General features: G+C 35.4%; 1 protein-coding gene across 1 annotated transcript; it reads left to right on the forward strand.

The window, feature by feature from the left end:
* Nucleotides 1–1,103: 1,103 nt before the first annotated feature.
* Nucleotides 1,104–5,944, forward strand: LOC128251590 (uncharacterized). The gene is made up of 2 exons (XM_052978518.2): nt 1,104–1,245; nt 1,745–5,944. The coding sequence occupies exon 2, from the start codon at nt 1,763–1,765 to the stop codon at nt 4,082–4,084; it is 2,322 nt and encodes a 773-aa protein (XP_052834478.1). The 5' UTR covers nt 1,104–1,245; nt 1,745–1,762; the 3' UTR covers nt 4,085–5,944.
* Nucleotides 5,945–12,764: the final 6,820 nt, after the last annotated feature.

Here is a 12,764-nt window from a genome sequence, read left to right on the forward strand (position 1 = left end):
TCATCAATTTGAAATAGATAAACTAAGCAGCAGATCCATACTAAATAGATTGAGGCAACTCTACACAACGCTTATACAAAATTGGATTTGAGTCAAGTCAAAAGAAATCAATATACAATACGGTTTGAAGCCTGTTCACTATAGTTTCAGTTAAAAGGCCTGGAGAAATTCCATTATAGAAACAAAGTGAAAAGTCTAGGGCAATGAGTTAAAGACATTTCAGAACTTCTTACAATATTCATTCATATCGGACTCTGGGCTCAAATCATAACGGGATTTAATTTGTCCTTCATCCCTCAAAAAGTCGATTAACAAAATACTTGTTTCATAAAAAAGTGGATTAAAGGTGGTTGTTGGCAAAATCACTGAAACTGAATCTAATAGTATTTATAGTATTTAGCTATGTTCCGATACGTATAAACCTCTCTGGGTTGGATAAACAAAATAAATAATAGTAATTTATTAACAATCGATTTAATCGACTTATATTCTTTCGTTATAAATATGTCGTGGCACTCTGTCGGTTACGACGACGTGGGTTCCAGTTGATCCGATCAACGGAACAGCCTGCTCGTGAAATTAACGTGTAAGTGACTGAGCACTCCACAGACACGTGGATTCTGTACAATAATAGCGTAGTTCTCGGGGAGATTCAGCATGACACAGAGTGTGACAAGGCTAGCCCTTTGTAATACAGGTACAACAGAAACAGGAAGAAACAGTGAGAGAAAGTTGTGGTGAAAGAGTACAGCAGGGTTCGCCACCACCCTCTGCCGGAGCCTCGTGGAGCTTTAGGTGTTTTCGCTCAATAAACACTCACAAAGCACGGTCTGGGAATCAAAACCACGATCCTACGACCGCGAGTCCGCTGCCCTAACCACTGAGCCAATGCGCCTCCATATAAATATGTAGTAATGGATGAAATCAGTTTACTGTATAGACTTAGTCTACTGTTCTCTCTCTCTCTCTTAAAAATTGAATTTGTGTCTAATCAAAAAAAAAAAAAATCATAAAGTAAGCGAAGGAATATGTAGAAAACGAACTTTTGATCTTAGCATATTAATAAATGCGCAATATATATTGATATGAACCATTAAAAAAATAACCAATCACAATGTACTTATTTATTTAAATTGGTTCTATTCTTCGGTGTTTCGTTACGAAAGTATATTACGACTCAGAGGAGACGAAATCAGAATTCATTTTAATGTTGTAGCTGAGGTAGCACTAACGCTTAAGTCAAGGGTGAGTTTATATTTATTTTTATGCTTACAGAAAGTGATTTTTATGTGTGTAATATTTGTTTTCCTGACACTAAATCAACGTGGAAAAACTTTCAGAACTTCGAGGGAATTTTGTAAATCAATGTAACAATGAATGTCATTTTTAACCCGTCGATGTATATATCCTGATATATCTGTCTGTTATAGAAATTATTTCAATCACTTTTTTTTTCCTTTACCTCGTGGACGATAAAGTATATTCTCGTTTCCTAATACTTTAATTAATTTCTGGTAAGAGCTTCCATATTGTGGAGATCGTGATCATTCTATTATAAATTCCTCCGTAGATAACTAGCATATAACCCTCTGTACACACTCTTTTCAAACTGAAACTAATCAAATGTAAATGCTTCCAAAAAGCTTCTCTTTAATGTTAAAATATTGTGTTCACAGAAACTAAATTTTGTGCTCTGCCTTAACTGTAGTAAAGCATATTAAACTATTTTAGCATTTATTTTCAGACATCTTCAGTTAAAAATATGGACTGTCCTGGTAATCCCGAGAATGCATCGTTAAGAAGATGGTATAGGAGTTTGAGAACCAGCAGCCCATTTAATACGCACCTATCTACGCTATTGAAAGCGGGCTTCCTCTGTGACGTTTATTTGAAGGTTGAAGAAACTGTTATTCCAGTACATCGCGTTATCTTGGCGTCTATTAGTAATTACTTCAAGGAACTGTTTGAAAATGAAGCACTAATAGATAACACTCTAGATCTGACTTTGCAAATTGAAGATGCTGATATTCTAAAGATTATTGTTAAGTATATCTACCAGGGGGAGGTAACGTTAAATTCCAGTTCTGTTTTTATGTTACTTAATGCCCTCAGTCATATTGATATCAGATATTTAAAAAAGCATTGTGAACAGTTTCTTTTCGATCGATTGCGACCTATTTTCTTATTTCCAACCTGGGAATTAGCTTGGCGTCACAGTTTGCATGAACTTACGGCTGTATGCTTTGTTCTTTGTCGTGAAACGCTCTGTAATCAAGTTCTGCGGAGTAAATATATAAAATATATGTCTATAGAATTTATAGAATTTATTATCGACTCCGATCTCACCATCGATTTTAACTCGGCTGTTTTAATGAAACTTCTAATTAACTGGTTATCTCATGAGTCTTCTGATCGCTTCCCAAATGTGAAACAAATAGTAAAAAAAATTCTTTGGAAAAGACCACTTTATGAAGAACAAATAATTGATATTGAAACCTTTTTGTTCCCTTATGACGATGATTTAAAAAAGCTAGTTAAAGATTCTATGAGATCCATAATGCAAGAAAACTTATACAGCCCTTCAAAAGATCTTGAACCGAGTGAAGAAATTGTTAAAAAGTCTACTGAATCACAAAGCCAAGAAGCAGATGAGGTTTTTTATGAAGATCAGGCTGCATGTAATGAAGGCACATTTTCGTATAAAGATATGTATTTTGGAGAAAGCTCTTGTTGCATAAATTATGTAAATCCGTTAACATGCTCCTTAAACATTGGGGCGAACAAGTCTCTGATTAAATCAAAGTTTACAATAGAATACCTATGCACTCAAGATTCTTTACTCGAAGAAAATCCGCTATCTGAAGAGTTGCAACAACAGCCGATAGATACCCGAAAATTCTCTGATCCAAACTGGAGTATTATTATTCAAGAGTCAGAAAACCAAGTAATTGCATTATATTGCTCAATTAGTGAAAATTGGTATAGTTCTAATATGCCAAGATCTATAAAAAATACAATCGGTTTTCTAAATGGCGAGATTGTCTGTAGGCACGATCGTTCTGGAATAATGATATATAATCTAAAATTGATGAATTGGAGAATTCTACAGCCACCTTATCTGGCGGTAGCTGCTGAGGAGGAATTCGTTCCATGTTTAGATAATTCGCAAGCAATTTTCTTCACTTGCTCTGGATCGTTATATTCAGCTTGTGCTCTCCGACATCGAAAAAAGAAAGGTTTTAGAATAATTGTGAATGAATGGAACCTTGAGGAAAATGTTTGGGATTGTAAAATATCCGTGCGTCCAAATAGACGTGAAGGTTTTGTTATGTCGGTATCACTTGGCGTTAAAACATCAACAGGTACGTACATATATCTTATGGCATCAGCTACAATACGTAGAATGAAATTAACCGGAGAGTCGAAAAAAATTGCTTCAAATAAGTCCAATATAAAAGTTAGCATGAAACCAAATGAAATATTTTATGTATACAAAATTAATATGAAGTCTTTGATATGCGAAGAGCTTGGATATCGTTTCAGTGAACCAGCACATCTTGAGAATGTTCCATCAATCGTCCTAGAAGATCGCATAATTTTTATCCTAGATGTGTATGAAGCGATTGAAGAAAACTTTGAAATGTCTTTTAAAACACGTTCGCAGTTCCCCTTAGATACGCTGGTACTGTATCATGAAATAAATCTTTGGAGGAGAGTTAAGTTGTTATTGCCTCTACCCCCCTTCTATGACATGCCAGTTAGGAGAGTCGATGGAAAACTTTATTCTGCCGTATGTATTTCATTTTTTAAAAATTTCATGTTACTAGGACTACATCGAACTCCACACGTATATCAAATTGCTATTTATGATATAGCACGCTTACAGATTACTGTTCTCAGCCCTGTGCCACTTCCAGCAGTCGGGAATATGATGATGACTGCAGTTGATAATCATCAGCCTATAAACAAGATAACAAATGAATATGCGAAGGACGTCGACCTGATACCCTATCACTTCAATCAATGGCAATTAAGAAACTGGTATGGCATTATTGACCCAACTGAAAGCCATACCCCACGGTAGTTGAGTTGGTTTTATTTTTACTTCAATTCATTAGCGAAAATTCTTAAATATTCTTACTTACACTTGCGCAGGCACTCTTGCGCACTGCCTTGGAAGCTACTTCCAAGACTGTGCAATACATAAAATGAATTTAATCCTGGTATTATTTATCTTCTAATCATTTGATAAAGAAAGAGGAACCAATGTTTTGAAGAACGGACAGTTTGAATTTCTATAAGACTTTTAGTCACCTGTTCATGTAATAATTACAGCTTACCAGATTGAATCTCATCAATATTCTGGCTTATATTCAGTCACCAATTATCTGAGCTTAATGACCTGTAAAAGGAGTGACTTTTTTTTTTTTTTTATGCAGAAGCTGTTGTAGAAAGAATTGACATACACTTTCACTGACTTGTCAAAGATTAATTTTGCAATGATGGGCATCGTTACATTCGTAATTTGACATGGTTTTTAAAAACTTTCAAAATATTCCCACCGGTAATGAGCTGAAAGCTGATTGTGAATACTTCGACTGAAATTGTTATAACCCATGACTTTTAATCGTGGTAGATAGTGTGATGAAGAAATCTTACGCAAGTTGTTACTGCAATATGTATATGCACACCTACACAACTCGACTTTTCCTAACTTCTCAGGATCTCTTAACAGATTATACTCCATACTAAAATTTTAATCTTACTTTCTAAGGTAAAGGAAGGAGTAAAATCGAAGTTCGTACTTAAAGAAAATATGTAAATGTGCCACATGAAACCAAACCCAAAGACTGAACACTTGCTTTAACAACGGCAGCCATTATTTGGCTTCCATTTACGAAGGATAATGGAAGAGAACAGCACTACTGCCAATAACATTTTAATTTTCGCTTAATCTTATTCTTACACGTTTTTCAAGATCCAAGTTTATTTATAATGGTAATTACAGTAAATAGTTACCACCTTAGCACACTTCTGGTTCATACTCCAATCCAGGTTAAGCATTTTCTATAGAATTGTTTTACAGGATGAATTCAATAGATTATGGTTCAATCAGAACATTATACGTGTTATCTTAATGTTGTGCTTGATTTGTTCTCAATACCTCCTTGAAAAGCCTACCACTCTCGGAATAAGAGTAACAGACTTCTCTGGAAAATGTGACTTAGTTATTATCAACTAATAGAAGCTAAAGCGATTCCAGTAATTAAAAAAATTTATAGAGAGTAGTGACAAGTGTTTCTTTTGTTTCTAAAGAAAAACTCTTCTGGAGTAGTAAACATCTATATACGCAGTATTGGATGCAATCTTAGACAACATCACTGAAGGCTATATTCTTTGTTATATACTTATCAACACTTAAGTTACATCTATTTTTCACAGTCAAAAACTAAATCTTATGGAACGAAATCGAAAAAGATCTGTATTGTTTTGTTGCTGTACGACTATTACATTTTCCTTTTTTTTTTTTTTTTTTTTTTTTTTTTTTACCACATCAGAAAATCTCACATGGCTAGACTTGAACCCACAATCCCAATGACAAGTATAGTACTTGTTCTTTCGCTTCGTAACCATTTTCAGTCCCACTGCGTAGTACCTTTCGCAAATTTCTTCCCTACTTTTGAGCTAATTATTTCATTTACTGGAATTTGAACAGAAACTGTATGATAGCGAGATAAATATGTACCAATAAAATAAGTATAAAACTAATTATTATTCGACTAAACCCATGAAGGCGATGCACTAGCATGGCCGCAGTCCTATAACCGGTAAAAGACTACATAAAATTTTTTAACTATTCATCAGTTTTACAAATGATATTAACGCCATAGGAAATAGATTATTTGAAATAGTTTGTGTGACGTTATATACAGTCTTTTTAAGACCTAGTAAAGTCTATCGCTTTCCAGATTTGAAGTCGATTTCTTCCGATAGACAAAAGGTATCGCCCCCTCCCACCCTGACACAGGCTTGATACTTTATCCTTAAAAGAATTAGCGGGTTTCGGTAGTTCTTACGAGAACCTCTCGCCACGTTGAATCCTTAACGTTACAGTAACTGACTCTTAGACAAGAGACATCACCAAGCTATTACGTTAATTACCCTTAAAGGAGAAAAAAAATTAATATTGTAGAAACAGTAACAAGAACAATCTTAGAATTATAATTCTTAAGAGGAACCATATCAACTCATGGAGATGTTCAATTACTATTTATACATGACTTAGTATATCATCAGAAATTTCAAAATGTGCCACTGAAATTCTTAGTTACAAGGCAATATAGAGAACAAATGGTGTTGATGCGGTATTGAGGCTGGACTGATAGCCTGTAGTTGTATATGACCAACCCGACATGGCTTCTTGAAACCAGACTGAATAAGGAGTAATCTAAAAGTGAATTTCTGGACTGCAGGTGGAGATAATATAGTGAATGATGTTGGCGCCAAATTTTCACTTAGTAACTTAGTTGCGTTATATTAAATTGTTCAAACCCAGTTTAGAAACCTTTAGATATTACTGTATATTTTCACTTTAAAAGAAAAAAAAAATGGTCATTTACTTTTAGAAATTCAATGGTTTAAATTAATGACGGAATCTATTATAGGCCTAGTAGAGTTCTGATCAAGCTTGTGGGCTGAGAGACTTATTTCACAGATGACGTTTGAATGAAATATATATCCACACATTCGTGAATATATTTCTCAGTATGAGGAGAGAGGGAGATGTTTATGCCAGTCACGCGTAGTGAGTTTAGTCTTGTTCTCTCTCCCACCTCTTATGTGTATGCGAATATTTTTCGCGAGCCAAAATACAACTGTCAGCAAACAGGCTGAATGTCCAGTCAGCTGCGCTAAATCTGCGTCCAAGTAGCTGCGCCCAATCGTCTTTCATTCTGAAGGTAAAGAAACATACGTGGAAATATTAAGGCGCATTTCTGAATATACATATCCTAAGTTGTTCACTACTCTTGTTTAGTGTTTAATTGGATTATTAGTGACAACTTGTGGAATTCTGATTGCAGGCCAAATGGCTTTACTGATTTACTTTCTTAGCTTGTGTTGACTTTAGTTACATTTTGGTATCATCTTTGACTACAGAACAGGTCTTAAATGGCTTAACTGGTATTGAAGTATAATAAAACAGCAGGGTTCCACATACGCAGTAAAGTGAGTTACAAAAATTTGATCGACATAGTATCCAAAGAGTAAGTAGAAAAAGTTTCCTATAAAATCTTAACATTTAGAAACAGTAAGCAGATTTTATATCATCCTCACAGCTTTAAGGTTTAAGATAAATGTTGATTTATTTCTCAGTCGAATATATTGAACATACGAAGCAGTTGGTATAAGAGCGGTACCAAGGAAGGTAGTGTAGAAGAGCTTTTAAAAATGAGAAAAAATTTCAATTTATCGAAGTCCTTTATAAAGATCTTCCCTAAATTCTGAAAATCGGTTAGGATATTGATTTATTGAGACAAAAAAAAATCTTAGTGGATCTGTAGGATACCTTCAACCAAACCTAGGAATTGTTACAATGCAATTGTAGAACTTAATCTGAAGTCACTTGCTTTCAAATTATGCTTCACGAGTTATGGCTTGCAAATTAGACGTTGTCAAATTAACTTGTTTGCTTGCAGGGTATTGCGTATTGAACAGATTTCCTACCTAGAACATGAAGATTTTCGTACTTAATAGGTAGACGATTTTACTATTTTCTCTGCTTTTAGATATACATTTATATTATAAACGGTTATAAGGCGGCGAGGTGAGAGAATCATTAGCACGCTGAACGAAAGATTTTATTTCCCATACGAGCTAACAAAGAGCGGGACATACACAACATTGGGGACATAGTACAATTTAAAAAAATAAAACGTATGATATGATGGAAGAATGAAGATGAGAAATGGAAGTGATCTTACCTGCCACGTCACTTACTTGCCATTGTTCCCTGTACTCCATAATATTTATACCATATTTTCCCATGAGTTCCTCACTGGTTATCGTACTCGGTAACTTGTCTGGATCACAGTTCATCCTCCACACTTCATAGCCCTCTTTATATTTTTTATTTCATTCCAATGTTTTTCCGTTATCAACCAGTATGTATATCTCTCACCCCCACCCCATCATTTTGTACGTTCACAAGGACTATATCCTTCCATCCCGTTATCTTATATAGTTCTTCTTCTGCCTCCACGAACAGAGTACATGCATAGCAATCAGTACGAAGGGAAGTTTCTACATCTTTGTGTGTATTGTTGCTTCATTTTGTTTTCGTGTTGCTGGGGAGTGGGTAGGTCTAGTGTCTTCAGGGTGAGGGTGGGATGAGGAGTGTATGGATGGGTATTGGGTGGGTTGGAGTGCATGTGAGAGGCCTTATTTTTTCTCTTTCGTTTCTTCCTTTTCCAGCTCATTTCCCATTCTTTTTCTTTTGCGTTTTCCGCCTCCACCGGTACCATTTCCTCACTTTCTGGCTCCTCTTGCTGCTTCTTCTGTAGCAATTCCTGGAGTAGCCGCTCCTCCGCTTGGTCGGTGGAGGGCAATTCGCTCTTATGTGGCCCTTCAAGCCACACTTAAAACAGCGAGGAATTCTACCCTCCACCCTTACATTCATTATGGTATCTTCCACTGACACTGTTTCTACCATTTCTTCCACGGCCTCATTAGACCCCTGAATGACCATATTCAACACCTTCCAGTTTGTGCATTTCGTCTTTGTGGCCTGGAGCACCGTAATTTTATCCTCGCTCTCGGCCAAGACTGCTGCCTCTATCCAGGCCACATCTATTTCCAGTGGAATTCCTTCTACCCTTACTCGAGACGCTCTTTATCTCAGTTACCTGGGTAGAAGCACCAGCTCTTCATCTCTCAGTGGTGTCGCTGCATGTGCCTTTGCTGTACATTCATTTACACATCTCACCTCCACCTCTCCAAATTTATCCCCTCTGGTAAGATAAGTTATCTCTTGCCAGACCGGGCTCATCACCTTCTCCACTTGTTCCGTTGTCATTTGGTCTACCTTTCATTTCTTGACCGAGCAGGTCTTGTATATTACCGTTTTTTCCTTAATCCTCTTTGTTGTTTCAAGCGGGGTGGGGGAGGTACTTCTACATTGTATCCGTCCCGACTTAATAGTCTCGCAAATTTATACATATTAATTTCCACGTTCTCGTTCGTTTCTCGGGCGACGTCCGCAAACTTCCCTCGTCTTCCTTCTAACTCCTTGTCCATCATATTCACAGACCTCAGCAGTTCCTCCTATGATGTTGATAGCTCAGACCCGCTAAGGTCTGGGTAAAATATTTTTTTTTTACTGGTCAGGGCCAACTCTCAGAAGAGAAAAAGCACGAACAACTCGCTGCAAAGCAGCAGACAACAATCACAAACCTATAAAAGCAATATAACTGACAAACCACACAGAAAATAGTAGGCGCTCGAAAAGCACGCTGAACGAAATGCTTAGCAGTATTTCGCTCGATGCTTCGTTCTGAGTTAAAATTCCGCCGAAGTCGACCTTGCCTCTCATTCTTTCAGGGTCAATGATTTAAATACAAATTCCAAGCCTGGTGCCTATAGTAGAAAGGATTTTATAAACAATTATTGGATCGAAGACTGGTTTAGTCGCCGAAAGATAGCAATTATGGGTTGTTAAATTATAGAATTTTGATCCCATTTTAGGAAGCTCTCAAAAAAAAAAAAGCAGTTAATCGTCAGATTGCAATAATTCTTCCAGTTCTCTAGGTTTTGAGTTCAAATCCCATTGAATTCCTCTTTTTTTTCAGTGGTATCGACAAAATCCAAAGAATCCAGCAAGCATTAATGTTCAGACCGTTCCACGGAAATTATAAAAGTGGTATTTGGGTTCAAATTGTTTCCTTTACCCTTCACATTAGAGACACTGTTAAGAACAGTGGCTGAAGGTATTTTGAGATTACAGAACAGTTGTTTCAATTTTGGATGGAGTATTACTGATGAGTATACAACTATACAAAGGAAAATCAAATTCTGATTGACATAGTGAATTAAATGTTTACTCCCCCCAATTTTTTTTTACTTCTCAAGGAACGGAATAAAAACACTTGGATATTTATAAAATATTTGCAGAATCGACAAATTAATAATCGGTAGAATTAAGTATAAAAGGCTAGTTTGATGTGATAATCGAGAAAAACAGCTTTGTCTGAAAACGGTAATTCACTATATTGAAGTTGAATTTGCACTGATAAACTCAAAATCGGCGTTGCAAGTACAACGTTGACAACACAGACCAAAAAAAAAATCAATTGTCTGTCAAAAAATTTGGACCTGAACTAGTTTGACACACAATCCGAGAATGACATTCATTTATTACCATCACGTCAAGATTTTAAGATGCTGAATCCATAAAATTTTGCCGTTTTTGTTTGTTTTTGTCAATAAAACAGATTTTGAGGAACAAGGCATAACAGACACACATATAGAAATTTATTTTTCTTCAAAAAGTAGGTTTTAAAATTCTATTGAAAATCTAGCAAAGATCTTAAAATTTCTGCAAATCACATCATTGCTTATGCCTAATTTGCATGAATTCAGGTTTCGATAATCGTCTTGAGTGCTAAACCTCAGGAAGATCACGAGCTAAGTTTCAACAATAGTCTACCATTATATGCAAGTCCCATCTTCCTTGATACATTTGTTCTAATATATTTTTTTTTTTTTGTCCTGGTGAAAACGTTATCCCTCCTCATCACTTCTGTCACTAAGATTTTCGGGGGATTTATGAAGGTAGTACAGCTCTACGCTTATATTTAATCTCAAGTTCTGAAAGTTCTTTAGCATGTTGTCAACTATTTCGGCATGGTTGACTGTTTCCTTGTTTCCCAGAAAGCCATGCTACTACTTCAATGCTAATTCTTTGAATTTAGAAAGTTCCCATTTATCATTAATTTTCTGATTTGAGGTTCATCAAATACTCCAGTTTTTATCTTTTCAATACTTAGGGAAATGTCCCACAGATATAGTGAAAACCTGGTTCATCTATCCAGAGATTTAACAAATTGCTTCATAATGCCAAGTTTGATATGGAGTGGAGGTAGAACTTTTTCTGGTTGGACTAAAGGCTATTTAACAACATTTAAAAATGCCCTGGATATGTTTGCAGTCGCCATTCTTTGATCACCCAATACTTTTCCTTGACTCTTAATAAGATAATATATAAATCATAAACATTCGTACTAAAATTTTTCAGATAAACATGCATTTTTCTGAAAATGAGGAAAACTGTAGGCAGTATCTTGATCTCTAGACGCGATGGTACAGAATGGATTCCATTTTTGCATTCAGCATCTCAAAAAAAAAAAAAAAATTCAAATCATGTAAAAAGAAAAATCGTCTTTAGAACAAAATAATTGTTGGGTTAGGGTTATTGAAACAAGTACCAATGCATTAAAATCTTTTCGATTCTCATTTAAAGATTAATCTATGTAGGATTAATCACTGAATGCCTTTGCAATTTATGTTTGGCAATGGTTTTTAGACGAGGCAAAATATTTATATTATATGGAAAGAGTTAAAACCTTTATACATTTCTTCAAATATATGGATTCAGCCAATAAGTGAAAACGATTTGTAGAATTCAGTTAGTAAGGATTCCCGAAAAGAGAAAGCCATAATGGATATTGCAGCAAAGGTTAGATTTTACTGTTGATATTTGAATGGAATCACAAAATTTACTATTTACAGCTTTTGGAAAAAGTTTACATAAGAGAAACTGTAAGTGAAACAAGTGTTAGGAACTTTACAGCTGGTCTAGATTGTGGAATAGTTTTCATTTGTGTCAGGGCATATTTTAAATTTATTACCAACAAAATATTGTTTAGAGAGTCAGGAAGTAATCAAATGCACTGACAGGGAAGTTTTAAGTGTTCCTCGTTTATATTTAATGAACCATCGAATTCATAAGATACATGAGAATAAAATTGACATATCAATAGTAGAAGTGGTGTAACGCCGATAAATAAAGAGTGAAACATCGAACCACTATGTCGGGAGACAACGACATTTATTACAATTATATAAGAAACGTTTTTGAAGACATTATCAGAAACACCACTCTTCAGCCGGCTTTCTACCAGTTTTGACGTGTTCTCCATAATCTAAGACAGACGGATGGTACCTATATAAAACGAAACGAACCCTTATACTTCTTACAAATTAATGACACCCAACTCCGACGTGATATTAAGCAGAGACGGATTACGAACTCGCTCTTGAAGTGATGCTCGACGTGATAAAAAGAGAGATGACTCAAACAGATCAGCACAGCCTGTTTTTGAAAAGGTTTTATACGCTTTATCCGACTATTAATACTACGCATATTCTCGGAGGACGCTGTATAGTGTATCGCTAAAGGGGAAAAACTACATTTCTGACGGGGAAAGATATTAACTTACCAACATATTTGATTTGATTTTCTTTCTCTATATATTATATACATATATTCTCATTTTAATGAATGTATGTATATTTCTACAAGTTATGAGGCCATTAATAGATAGCCGAAATACTTCAGTTAAAGGTGCCTTAGACGGAAGATTGAATAGATTCCTAGTTCAATTTTAGGTTTTAACTTGTTGAGATTCTCTTTTGTGCCTGACATTATTACGAATCAAAATTTCTAGAGTTTAACCGGAAAAGACCTCCCCTTCGATCCCTATGAGAGT

The sequence above is a fragment of the Octopus bimaculoides genome, chromosome 2, assembly GCF_046866305.1.
Source record: "Octopus bimaculoides isolate indiv1 chromosome 2, ASM4686630v1, whole genome shotgun sequence".
Lineage (NCBI taxonomy): Eukaryota > Metazoa > Mollusca > Cephalopoda > Octopoda > Octopodidae > Octopus > Octopus bimaculoides.